Below are 13,474 nucleotides of genomic sequence, written 5' to 3'. Positions count from 1 at the left end.
GATCAAGTCCTGCATCGGGCCCCACAGGAGCCTGCTTCTCCTTCTGCCTATGTCTCTGCTCTCTGTGTGTGTATTTCTCATGAATAAATAAATAAATAAAATCTTTTTAAAAAATAAAATATCAAAGGCATGAAAACAAAAGCAGGAGACTATCCTAGATCACAGGGGGCTTGGAGAGGCATGACAATACGCAAGACCTGATCCTCAAGTGGATCCTGGATCAGGAAAAAAAAAGTTGGAAAGGACATTTTGAAGGACAACAACAGAAGTTTGAATAGAGTGTTTGTAGATAATATTGTGTCTTGGATGTGATGATGGCCTTGTGGTGCTTTTGGAGAATGCTCTTGTTCTTAGGAGACATGTAATAAAGTATTTAAGCGCCCTGGTGTCTGTAATGTTCTCACAAATGGTTCAACAAGATAAACATGTATGTATAGAAAGGAAAAGAGAAAGAGCACTTGTGGCTAAATGCCTTTAAAAAGGAAGACAGGCTCCTGGGTGGCTCAGATGGTTAAGTGTCTGCCTTCCACCCAGGTCCTGATCCCAAGTTTCTGGGATCAAGCCCCAAAGCAGGCTCCCTGCTCAGTGGAGAGTCTGCTTCTGCTTCTCCCTCTCCGTCTGCCTCTCCCCTTTGCTCATTCTTTCTCTCTCTCTCAAATGAATAAATATTTTTTAAATAAAAAATAAATAAGATAAATAAAAAGGGATATGCCATAGATGAAGTACCCACGCAGTGATTGTGTCAGCAAGCACTGATCCCCAGGAAGAGATCCTCTCACTGAACAGCTGAGGGTAGAGAGGCCCCAGGGCCTGTTAGGGAACAGATTTATGGACAGGAGTAGATGGAGGGAGGCCAAAGGCCATGTAGAGTAGAAAGAATTTGGGGTTTGGAGGCAAAGACCCAGGTTATGCGATATTTGGCCTTCAGTGAGTTTTTTAAACATTTTGTGCCTCAGTTCCCCTATCTGTTAAAAGGGAAGAAAAGTGCCTGCCTTGTGAAGTTCAAGTGAGAGCAGGTAAGAAGTCCCTTGGAACACCGGAGCCCGCTGCGTGGACTCTTCAGTCACTGCTCAGAACCAACTGACCCCCAGGCCTGAGGAACACGTTAGGGCAGGCTTGCCGGTGGAATTACATAGGTGCCCTCACGATTGGACTGGACTACCCTCTGCCTCCCTCTCCGGGGACCTGGGCTGGAGAGCTAGGGCAGGGCAGCTGCCAAGCCCTCTCTGCCGCTCTCTGTTCAATAAGGGGCCTCCTTCCCAATCACACCTCCAGGAGCCATGCTGGTAAAGGGGATGCACTTCCCTAAGCATGCTGGGAAGGCAGTAAGGCCAGAGAAGGAACTCTGGGGCTGACTTGTCAAAGGGCACAAACCATCACAGCAGTGCTTCTCATTTCTCCTATTTGGCCCTAAATCCCTAAAGGCTCCTGCTTTGCATTATCTTGCCTCCACCCCAACCTGCATGCTGGCCACGGGATGAGGATGCTAGAAACACTTATCAACTCGAGGAGCGGACCCAGGCTCCAGCTGGTCTGACTTAGCATGTAACCTCAGATGGGTTACCTCCTTCCCCTAGGCCTCCATTTACCCAGGATCCATTAAAGGCAGTGATCCATTCCTGCCCTGTCTATAGATGAGAGGAAGCAGCAGTCCAGAGAGGGAACTAGCCATACTTTGAAGGCCAGAAGATCTGTGCTCAAATCCTGATGTCTTTGTTTCCTAGCGGCATTCGAGAGCCTTCACTGGTTGTGTCCAACATGCAGGGTTATTGCAACAAATCAAGACAGAGTACAAACAACTGATACAGAATTTATTGGTTTATTGTGTCTCTCCCCCACTAGAGTGTCAGCCCTGTGAGTCAGGGACTTGATTTTGCCCACTGCTGTACCCCAGTACCCAGAGAGGTGCCTGGAGTTCAGCCCGGGCTTCCTAAGTCATCACTGATTGAATGGATGGACATAACAGGTACTTGATATATGATAGCTCCCACTGGAATTCCAAAACGTGCTGAGACAAAAAACACTTGAAGTTCATGGCTGTTGAGAGAGGAAACTCTGGAAATAAGAAATAATCTTCGGGGCTGGCATGGGTCTGTTTGTGGGCCTGTCTGCCAGGTCATGAAGGACACAGGGACACTGGGCTTATCTGGACAGGGGGAGGTACACGATGTGCTCACGAGAGCCAGGCAGGAACATCCAGGAGTGAGGCGGACTGAGGTGGGGGCACTTGACAAACTGGGGACCCTTCACACGGCCTAACAGGGCTCCCTCCCTGTAGCTGACTGTGGCAAGGTGGGAAGACAAGCTCCGTTTGCCAGCATGACTGATTTTAGAAGGCAAGTCAGAAATCCAATGGAAAGCAATTCATTTTTAAGAGAAAAACACAAATGAGAGCAAATGAGATGAAACCCATCTGCAGGCTGGGAGGGGCCGTGTGATGTAGTTGCCCAATCCTCTCCTGCAGCCCCCAAGTGGCTTCCACGAGGTCCTTGTCTCTCCAGGCCTCTCAGGCATTTCCCAGCTCCTGAGACACAGGACTCTGCTTGGAAAAATGCTGACGTGCTATCCAGATCCGAAAGGCCAGGGTCACGCACAGCCAGAGACACAGCCACTTCCCTGGGCTCCATCGGCTCAGGGCAAGTCCGCTCCCATAGCGAGCGGCCCATGCAGAATTTCCATACTCCTTGGATGGACCTCCTCAGTGTGACTTTGGGGACATCCCTCCCTCTCTGGGCCACATCTGTAAACTGGGCATGAGCCCCTCCCCCACAACACGCATGCACGCGACACACACACACACACACACACACACTCTTCTGGGGATAAAGGGAAATCAAACGGGATTCAAGGGACAAGAGTTTCTGAAAACCGAAAGTGCTTTACAAATGCAAAGAGTGGGCATCTTTGTTGTCATTATTATTATGAGCAAGATAGTTTTGCTAGAGCAGAAGAGGGGGCCTGGGACCCAGAAGAACAGAGAATTTACAAAACCTCCACAAGGACAGTCTGGATCAAGCCCAGCAGGCCTCATGCACAGAGGAGAAGTGTTCTCATCAGCGCCAAGAGAGGCTGGTTGCAAGAACCTGTGAGACACCCCAGCCCCCTGGTGAGCAGCTCAGGGGTGACCCCCGGGTCTGGCCAAGCTGTGTCTCCCCAGACAGCTGGCTTCTGACAGAACACACAGCCCCCGCAGGTGCTGCCCATGAAATATAGAAACTATATAAATATTATACATAAATATTTTCTCATATATCTTAGCTATATAAATTATTTTCTTTTGCCCTAAAAATTATATATGTGAGGTAGACCAAAAATATACCCTGTGAGCATTTCCCTTAAAGCTGTAGAGTGAGGGGCCCCAGCAGGGTTGATGTGGACCTTTGGGGGCACCCGGAATAGAAAGAGATGGAGCAAGGAAGGAGAGAAAAGGCTAGGCAGGGAGGACCTCCCCCACAGGCCGAGGCACTCTCAGAGCCCACACCTCGTGTCATTGGCCTAGGTTGTTGGGGTTGGTGGCCCACCATGGCCTCAGTCCCTCAGAGTCTGCCTTTATCCTCTTGCAACCCCAACACTGCCAGGCATGGAGCTGGGGATGCAGATGGCGTGTGGGTGGATCAGGTCCCTTTTTCCTGCCAGGGAGGCCTCTGGTCCCTTATGCCGAGGGCTGGGGCAAGGTAGAGGCAGAGTTGGGGCCTCAGATGGATTGGGCTGGCAAAGAAAAAGTCTCTATGCGGTGGGGGGGCGGGGAGTGGAAGAAACTATAAAACCAGCCCACTCTCCTTTTTTGCTCTTCTTGACAAGATGTGGGCTGGCTACCTGGGTCAGCAGGGTCAGTCCATTGAGGGCATCTCAGGTAAGTTTGGCTTCTCATCAGAACTTCTGTAGCCAGAGATCCTTCCAGCATCTCATGAGCTGCCCTGACCCACCCCAGCCAGGACAGCTCCTCGCCCTTGGAGGTCCCAGGGAGCCCAGGGCTTCTTCCTGGGCTTGCACTGGTTGTTTCTGAGCAGACAGCCAATTCTGAAATTTCTGTTGAGCAGAGGTTCAGCAACTCTGGGTTCAGAGGAAGCTGACAGAGGGCGCGGCAGGGCCGGCAAAGCAGCCGAGGGTTTCCCGAAGGAGGCCACTTCCTCCTGGCTGGCACTGGGCCCTGCTCTGGGGAAACACTCTGCTTCCAGCAGAGTGACCCCTGCAAGGACTTGGTTCTGAACCAGAGAGGGTGTGCTGCTAAAATGTGAACCCTCAACCTGGCAGGTCCAAGGAGCACGTGTGTGTGTGTGTGTGTGTGTGTGTGTGTGTGTGTGTGTGTATACCAGTTACTTCCTCTTTCTCCCACACAGGGCCTTGGTAGGTAGCACTGGAAATGTCCACAGGATCAGAGGAAATTAGCAAAGTCACGTCTATTCCTCAGGTAAGAGCCAAAGTGGGGGCTATTCGTAAGTGAAGGGGGCCCCCAAGGAGCCAGGCTTAGCAAAGACTTTCCCACGCCTGTAACTCCAGGGTAAAACCTTAATTAGATGAGTAGCTATAAGAGGAGAAATGTAACCAGAATCAGACCTCTTCTGTGTCATGAATGTCAGCTGTGTTGGGGCCTCACGGCACAGGTGGACCACCACCACAGGGACCTGACCATACCAGGCCTGCAGGGAAGATGAGAAACTGAGCTCCCGGCGTCCCTGCCTTGAACCAAAGGCTGTCACTCTCTCCTGGGCTGAGAGTAAAGGTTCCACATCCAGAAAACAGGGATGGGTCACTGTCTCTCTGTGCAGCCTCCGTGCACTATCTGCGCCCCACCTGGGGACCGGCTCTCCCTACCACCTCGCATCCACTGGTGCTCTTACGGAGCAGGGCTGGGCGGGTATGGCTAATGCAGCTCTCAAGGAAAGAATGAGGCCTCCGTGAGTATTTTAAACACCAAACCAAGGACACAGGGCTCCAGGGCACGGATCTGACTTGGTTCCACTCAAGCCCAGAATGCTTTCCTTTCTGCAAACAAACAGCTCCTACTACCTAGCCTTTCTCCCTCCCACTAGCACAGCAAAGCCACGGGGGGTGGGGTTGTGCGGCCCCCAGGGCTCACTGTGACCTGAGCAGACAGGGATTGACCCATCCCTGTCAGGCTCAGGCTCCAGCCTTTGCGTCCAGCTGACACTGCCTCCCAGTGCCCTGCTGGCTCATAGGCTCACCTCCCAGCGTCTTACTGGCTCTAGGCCACTAACCCGAAGAATTGAGATAGCAGGATGTCCCTCCCCGCCCACTGCCCCCCAAAAAACCCTCAGTCCTATCCTCCTCTTGGTCTCCCTTATTCCCCCCACATCCTTTCCTACTCTGTTTTCCTGCTCCAACAAGGCTGGGGACTCTCAGTTCTGATCCCTCTGAACCTCTCTCTGCTGAGTGTAGAGGGACGGAAAGGCTGCTGAGGCCTGGTGGAGAGAGGAGTGCGTGCACACTGGCTCGTATGTCGGTGAGTGCGTGCATGCTGTGTGTTCCTGCCTGGAGGGGCCTCAAGGTGGCCGAGCACTGCGGGGTCCTGGCAGTGCCCCCTGGCACACCAGGCAGCAGGCCTAGTGCTTGCAGGTATACACGAGCTCCTCCTGCACGCACTGCTGGCACTCAACGTAGCAACACCACTGCACCTGGCAGTGGCAGGAGAAGGCCACCAGGCGGCTCTGGGTGTCATAGCCCCGCCCGCAGCACAGGCTGCTGCAGCTGGCCTCCCGAGAACACACCCTGCCCGCTGTGCCTGGCGAGTACTTGCTGGGCCGGCAGAAACTGGGCGAGTCTTCCATGTAGACCAGGTCCCCAGGCCGTGGGGCCAGGCCTTTGGCGGGGCTGCCAGGCCGGACAGGTGCCCACAGCTCCAGGCGGCCCAAGGCCTCGTTGGTAGCACTGGACACCTTGACAGCTGAGTCATAGCGCAGCTTTAGTGCCTGGCCTGTCTCTCGGAACGGGGAGAGCTGCTTCCAGCAGGTGCGCACGGCGCAGGAGCCTGAAACACCGTGGCACTTACATGTGGTCCTGAGGCCACTCTTCACTGCCTGCGAGGAGAGAAAATGCAGGTGTGGTCAGGGGCCCATCCCCAGAGCATAGACCATGGCAGGATGTGGTAGCAGGATGGGCAAGAGACACCAGAAGGGGGCAAATAGGACCCAAGCTAACCCATGTGCCACTTTGGTGCAAATTAGCTCAAGGCCATGCTTCCGCTGGGCCAATGCGCACACCTTGGGCCAGATCTCGGCCCCTGCTCCTTCCCTTGGCCCAGAGTGCTTGCAGAGTAGAAAGCTGAGCACAGCAGCCCTGGTTTATACCAACTCAGCAGTGAGGACACAGAAGCCAGTCCTAAAGACTTGCAACCCTGGCCTCTTCCAGCTTCTCATCCCACTAGACCTAGATACCTTTCACCCTCCCGTCCTCCCACTACTGTGTGCCTCCGCTAAGCCCCTTCCCTCCTCTGGGCCTCCTCCGTCTCTCCATCTGTAACATGGAGGAAGTGGAGGTGTTGCACCAGGTCAAAGGTCAATGTAGTTTTCAAACTACATGGGCTTCTCGGACATCAGGAAAGCCAGTCCCTGGAATGGAGACCCTTCTCCAAACACGCTGCTGCCTCATGAGGGCCCAGTCCCCAGCCTGGCTCTCTCCTGCTGCCTAGCCCATGGTGGTGTCCAGGACCCTTCCCTACTTCCTGGCACCTGGTAGTGGCATGCTGGTGGAAGAAATGGGGTTCTTCCTGGGACAGCTGCGTGCGTGTTGGGGGCAGGGCCGATGCTGGCCTCCCATTGACCTTGCTGCCCACTCCTGCACCCTGGCTGGGGCAGGGCTTTGAGGCCTTCAGGCAACACACTCACCTTGATGCCCATGTGGGTATTGTGAGCATCCACCCGTGCCCTCAGGTCTTTGCTTCCTCTCTTGGGCCCCAGGAAGTTGCTCAGGAACTTGGTGCTGTACTTGAGGTTGTCGCCGCACACGCCCCACTGCCAGGCCTGCCGGCTCTCCAGGCCCGGAGAGTCATCACAGGTGCAGCGCTCCATGCGCCCGGCACTGCAGGCCCGGGCCAGCGTGTGGGTGAGGGCGGCCGAGGACACTGCATACAGGAAGGCTGTCTCCTTGAAACCTGGGCCGGGCATGGGGAGGGGGGCAGTTATCCAGGAGGGAGGAGGAGACTGGGCTCAGAGGCTGCCCTTCACCCACTGAGAGCAGAAGAGGATGATGGGGGCGCTGTGATGAGCCAGACAAGGATCATGTGGACCTCAGGACATGGCCCTGGGCAGCCTCCTATCACCTGCCCCTTAGGCTCAGGCTGCAAGCTGCGGTTTAGACGGAACTGTCAAACGCACTATGGAGTTTATGCCCAGGTTCCCAGGGCAGCGGACAGGGGTTACTGCCTTTAGTGGGCAGATGAGGACACTAAGGTGCAAAGACAAGTGACTCGGGCCCCTGGTGAGGAGCAGAGCTGAGGCTAAACCACTGATCTCGACTCCAAGTCAGTGTGCAGGCAAATGGACTGACCCATTTCTGAGGCCCCTGATCCCCTGATCCTCTGTGGGCTTCCTGTGCTTCATAAGTCCTCTTAAATGTCACTCTCTCCTACCTACTTGTGCAGTAGACCTAATGACCTATTGACCTAATGAGTAACTTTGGGTCTCCTGCATGACTTGTTCCAGACGGATCATCCCACCCCCTTCCAGGACCATCGCTACTCTTGTACTCTTGGGGCGTGCTCACCCGACCTATTCTCCGGGGTACCTGGCATAGCATCAGCTCCATCCTAGACCCTCCCCAGCTGTGGAGAGCAGCTGGCCTACAAGGGGGCTGGCTCCTTCTATATGTCATCACTGCCTTTCAGTAAAAGTCCCTTGCTACTTGGTGACAGAGTCACATGCTGACCTGTCTCCCCCGGAGGCTGTATGCTCTCCAGGGGCACACGGGATCTTCTTGTTCAGCCCTGTGCCTCCAGCATCCAGCACCGTGGCTGGCTCGCTGCAAGCCTCACCAGAGGCTTAGTGAATGAGGTGTGGAGGGATACAGGAGGAGGGAAGAAGGTGGAGTGAGAATGGAAGGGAAGGGGGGAATTATGGGCCAATGGTGTGATGAACAAAGTCACAGGGCATGAGTGAACACAAGAATTTGACCCATCTCAGGGTATTTGGCCAACTACTGCCTGCCTTCCATCCTTATACGCTCTTCCACTTTGTTTGGCGTGCATACGTGTGTGCCTGTGTTCCTGTGTGTGCGCTGGAGACTGAGGGAGTGGGACTGGGGGACCACCCATCTCATCTGTGGGCTCCTCCATGATCCAGGAATGGGCTGTGCCTCCTCCTTCTCTGTGTTTCTTTCGCTCTTCTGTACCACCTCCCCCCAAACCAAGGGAGAACCCAAACCCAAGACTCTTCTCACCAGGACCATGCTAGGTTTGCAAAGGCAGCATGGCCTGGGCCCAGAGGCCAGGGGAACAGGAAAGCTGACTCCCTCCAGCCCTCCTACCCCCAGCCCTTCTCTTTCTCCAGCCCTCCTCTCCCAGCCCTCCTCCCTACCTCTCTTGAGCAGGCCTGTCCTCCCCTCCAGGCTGCAGTTCCAACGCTCATGTCGGAACTGGAACTGGCACTCCAGCAGGCTGAGGTGAGCAGCGTCCTGCAGGGTCTCGGCCAGGCCGGGCTCCCTCCGGCAGAGCTGCTTCTGCCGGCGGGACAGCTTCAGCAGGTCACACTGCTTCAGGTGGGCCCCACCCTGTGCTGGGGCCGTGGCGGTGCCCAGCCCTGGGAAGGGGGTCAGGACCTCCCGCCCAGTCAGGCTAGAGAGAGCAAGAGAGTGAGACAGTGACCCTGAGGGTCTGATGGAGGAAGAGGGCAGGTAGGACCTGGGGCAAGCAAGGGGAAGGGGACCATCTGGGAGCTTCATTTATTCCCTGCTGGGAGACGGGCCAGCCCCATGGGGTTATGTGCCCACTTTACAGAGTAGGAAACCAAAGTACTTGTAACAAGGTCTAGTGTCCAAGTTTTCCAGGTGCCAAAGTCTCTACACTTCTCACCTGTTCTATTTCTCAACCTTGCCCAATCATAAAAATCATCTGGGTGCTTATTAAAAATATAGATGCCCAGGATCCACATTTGGCGATTCTGATCTTATTGGTCTGGAGTGCAGCTGGGGATCTGTATTCACCACATACCTTGGGTAGCTCCTATGGTGGGGGAAGTCTGGAAAGTACTGCCTGTAGGTAGTATTGGCTGCTGCCTGGAGCGGAGAGCCACGCTGCTCAGAGGGGGCAGGGAGACAGATGGAGATGTTGGGCAAACACTCAGCAACTTCCCTGACATCCCCCTCTCCCTTCTGTTATACTGCTGCCCAAATAATCCCATTGCCGACCCAATCTGTCTCCATAATTCCCAGCTAGAGCTTCAACCTTCCAGCCACTCAGCGCCTATTACAAAGAGATGCTTAGGGAATACCTGGATGGAGGAAGGAAGGAAGGAAGGAAGGAAGAGTGAATGTACAGATGGATGGATGGATGGATGGATGGATGGATGAACTGACAGATAGGTGGATGAATTTCCAACAAGCCTTCAGCTCCAGACTTCCTGTTCTAGTACATACAAAGTCCATGGATTCTGAAGTCACGCTCCTACTTCCTAGCTGTGTAACCTTGAAGGCTTAGTTTTTTTCTTCTGGGAAGTGCAAAGAGGGATCCTTTCTACCTTCTGGGGCTGCTGGGAGGATTATATGGAAAGTACCATCCACAGTGCCTGGGACATGCTCGTTCACCTTTCTGCTAGCTGGAGTTTCTCAAAATTCTTTCCTCTCGCAAGATGCTTTATTCCTTAACCTGGGCAGATCTTCCCGTTGTCCAGATAAGGAAACAAAGTTTTATGAAGAGGCATTGCCTGGCTTGAGCCATACAGCAGATAAGCAGCACGGCAGGGACTCCTGTAAGAGTTCACCTTGCCTCTCCCCAGAAGTTCTCTGAGATGTTTCTCCTATTTCCTATCCTGTACCCTGGTGGCCCTCAGCATGGCTGGAATATACACTATTCCAGGAGAGGCCCACACCCCATGGAGCCAAGGCCCAGATCTGTTTGGAGCCACCTGACCTGGCCAGGACATCTGGCTGGATGCCACACTGCCCCGGGGAGAGTGTGGGTTCTGGCCAGGCCCCAGGTGCCCCCAGAAAGTGCCCATAGATTCTAAATCCATCAGATGCAGCCAACCCAGTGTGGAGCATATCTCCGAAACCCCTAAGCACAGACAGATGCTATCAGGCTCCTCCTGGCCCAGCCTGGCCCTAGGCTCCCCTGCTAGACAGGGTGAGGGCAGGGACCCGTTAATCATTAATCTGGGGGCAAATGGGTAAATTTCCGGTCCACCAGGTCTACACCCAAACCCCTCCCTGCAGCCTGACAGGAAACCCTTAGAGCTTGACCCTTGGCAGGTCCAGATGTCAGCTCTAGCTGAGGAGGCCCCACCCTGACTGGTTTCCAGTATGAAGGGCGCAAAGGGAGCAGGAGCCAATCAGCCCCTCAAGTGCTCTCCTCACCACAGCAGGTGCTGATGTGAGGGAAGACTTCTGCTCACACTGCTCCTGCATTTCAGAAACTGGAACCTCCCTCGTGAGCAGCTGATTGACAGATGAGAGAACAAGGCAGGGAGTGATGGGGAATTTCGACCAATGGGGCTGCACATCCTTCAGGGCTTGCCTCCAATGCCTTTCCTAGAAATATAGCTATTATTATTATGTCTTCATAGCTACATCATGTCTTATACTCTCTGTTGTGTAAGTTATATCATCTATCACTTTTTGAGTGCTTGTTACTAAGACCTTTAACCTTTAAATTGCAGACATCTGTTGAGTAGGCTACCCATTGGTTCTTCTGGTCTACATGGTTACCATGTGGTTGACCATTTTATTCCACTTGACCCTGCTGCTCTGGCCTATGGATTGGACCAATAAGGATCATATGACTTAGGCTGGACTAATCAGTCCTCTCTCTGGGAATTTGGAATTTGAATTAAGTTGTGCAGACGGTTGCTTTCTCTCTCTTTCTTTCTTTGGGTGGTTGGGCCTGTAACTCAGGAGATACAAAGAAGAAGCCGGCCCACAGAGAGACCAAGAGGATAAACCAAATACATAGGGAGAAGCAGAGTTGAGCGGGTTCGGGGAGCATTTGGGGAGATTTTCAGCCCCAGCCCTAGAGTCTTTCCGTGTGCAGCTGTGCTCTCATCTTAGAGATCTATAGTAGTGTCCTATCTGTAGTACAGTGTCAAGGCTTGGACGTGGCTGTCTAACTAAGGGTGCTGTCACTGATCACCACCTTCTGACAGCTGTGAAGGACCAGCATGCCCTAGCCCTCACTTGTTAGCAGGCTCAGTAAACACTCTCTCTCCCATCCATTGGCCCCTATTCTTTTTTAATTTCGTATAATAGACCCTATGATTGATGGCCCCAGAAGTCCAGTATAAAGTCGGTTAATTTTATTAGCAGTAATGACACTTAGTAGCGATTAATGGTCAGGAAAGGCAGCCAACCGCATCGAGGCCTCAGGCCACACTGGGCCCTGGTCTGCCTAGGGCTGCGCTCAGAGAAGGCTCCCTGGCACCACCTCAGGAGCCCCCTCAGGGCCTAGGAAGACAGCTGGGAGACCTTCCAGGACCCAGTGAGTTTCCCTTTTATTTATTTCCTATGTTGTGGTTGGGATCATATTTCCTTTGAGGAAATAGCTCCATGACATCAAATTTAGAAAACACGTTATTTCCTCACATGGTGTTCATGGGCTATCCTCACATCTACTAGGGAAGGCTTCTTCCTGGACCTCAGAAGGATTCTAGGCATTGCAGTTTCCCATCCCTCTCAGGGTCTATGGGCATGATCCCTTCTCCTTGAAGAAACTACGTTCCCTGGCACCTGGGCCTGAGAACCGCACCCCCAACCTGTCTGCAGAATCTTATTGTCCACATGTGAGTTGGGCCCCTTGGGGATAAGATGTATACCTGTAAAAGATCAAGTGAGCTTCATCAGTCACATGAATCCAGACAAAATTTGGAATTTTAATAAAGACACTGCCCTGTGGTCAGGTCGGATGCTATCAACCAAACGAGTAGCCAGTGTTCTGGACTCAAGAGCAGAGGATGAATACTTTGTGAAGTTGCTAGTTGCTCTTCCAGGGGTTGGGACAAGAGCTCCTTCAGGCTTCTGCTGGACTCCAGTGTTCCTGAGCTGCCTGGGACCACGCCACTCCCCAATTGGCTGTATTTGCTTTGGCCCAGCAGGTCCCTCCCATTTCTGCTTCCAGTTAGACTCCCCCAGGCTGACCTCCAGAAAGGTCACCCACCCCCATGCCGCAAGATGTCTCTGGTTTTGACTCCAGGGCATCCCCCCCACCAGCTGTTTCCTGGGTCACCTTGTCTTCTCCCAGGGTAGGAAAAGTCAAGTATGCCCTTCAGGACTTCACCTCAGATACGCTCCTACCCCTGCTCCTGGCCTTCCTGCCCTGGCTTCCTTTTACTCTTTAATGCTCACCCCATCCATGGTTTGGCTAAAGCTCCCCCATTTGGGATGAACCTGAAGAAAGGAAAAGAAGGTTCTCCCAGGATTTGGAGAAAGTGTCCCAGGAGACTGCTTTTGTTTACCTTCAACAGCACCCTAGTCACCACCAAATCCCAGAGAGAGGATGAAAAATTAACCACCACTTGCTTGTGTATGGGACCCAAGGACCTCAGGCCCGCAAAGCCGTTATGGCCTGGATAGTCTGGTCTCAGGTCTGCCCTCACTCATTGGTGATCCTGGGAATGTCCACTCTCCCCCTGAGCTCATTCTGTCTAACAAATACACATTGACTAGAGGGAGAGTGTAACGGGACCAGGCTCCCTGGGTTCAAATCCCACTCCTGCCTCTTGCCAATTGTGCCAATTTGGGCAATGCACTTCACCTCTCTCTCTGGGCCTCATTTATAAAATGCAGATAACCAACCACCATATCTACCTCACAGGGCTATCAGGAGGATTAAACGAGTTAACATTTGTACAGATCTTAGAACAGTGCCTGACACATAGTGAGCTCCAGGTAAGCGTCATTCTTGAGCACTCACTATATGCCAGGCACCATGCTGGCTGCTGGGACGTGCTCCTGCCCTCAAGGAGCTTCTAGACTAGAAGGAACTTGGTTGGATTCGGTAGTACTCCAGACTCTCCCAAGGCCCCAAGAAGCAGAAGAGAGCTTTGAACCAGCCCAACTCCGAGTGGAGCAATCAGGAGCTTCTCAGGGGTCAGATCTCTTAGCTCCATCTGGGTGAGAACCTGACCTTGGCCAGTCCCATCCTGCCTGTAGTAAGAGGCCTGGGGAGTGGGGAGGAGGCAAGAGAACGGTCCCAAGGAGCACTCCTGGCTAGTCAGAGAAGACCTGGCAGGTGCAGCACATTTCCCATCAGTTGGGGGCGCCCCAGGCTCTGTTCTTCCACCCCTACCCCCACCCTTCTTTCTGCTTGAGAGGT

General features: G+C 53.4%; 1 protein-coding gene across 1 annotated transcript; it reads right to left on the bottom strand.

The window, feature by feature from the left end:
* Nucleotides 1–1,800: 1,800 nt before the first annotated feature.
* Nucleotides 1,801–8,976, bottom strand: WNT9B (Wnt family member 9B). Its single transcript, XM_072781378.1, has 3 exons — nt 8,532–8,976; nt 6,846–7,111; nt 1,801–6,038 (listed from the first exon to the last, which is right to left on the bottom strand). The coding sequence occupies exons 1-3, from the start codon at nt 8,893–8,895 to the stop codon at nt 5,565–5,567; spliced, it is 1,104 nt and encodes a 367-aa protein (XP_072637479.1). The 5' UTR covers nt 8,896–8,976; the 3' UTR covers nt 1,801–5,564.
* Between the last annotated feature and the right edge of the window lie 4,498 nt (nt 8,977–13,474).

Source organism: Canis lupus, chromosome 16 (assembly GCF_048164855.1).
Source record: "Canis lupus baileyi chromosome 16, mCanLup2.hap1, whole genome shotgun sequence".
NCBI classification, from domain to species: domain Eukaryota; kingdom Metazoa; phylum Chordata; class Mammalia; order Carnivora; family Canidae; genus Canis; species Canis lupus.
Note: the sequence above shows the minus strand (reverse complement) of the source record. Positions and strands in the feature narration are given on the sequence as shown.

Coding starts and splice junctions, on each gene's coding strand:
- WNT9B (XM_072781378.1), bottom strand. CDS start 8,895: ATGAAGCTCCCAGATGGTCCCCTTCCCCTTGCTTGCCCCAGGTCCTAC. Junction 7,112..8,531: donor GACAGGCCTGCTCAAGAGAG/GTAGGGAGGAGG, acceptor TGCCCGGCCCAG/GTTTCAAGGAGACAGCCTTC. Junction 6,039..6,845: donor ATACCCACATGGGCATCAAG/GTGAGTGTGTTG, acceptor CTCTCCTCGCAG/GCAGTGAAGAGTGGCCTCAG.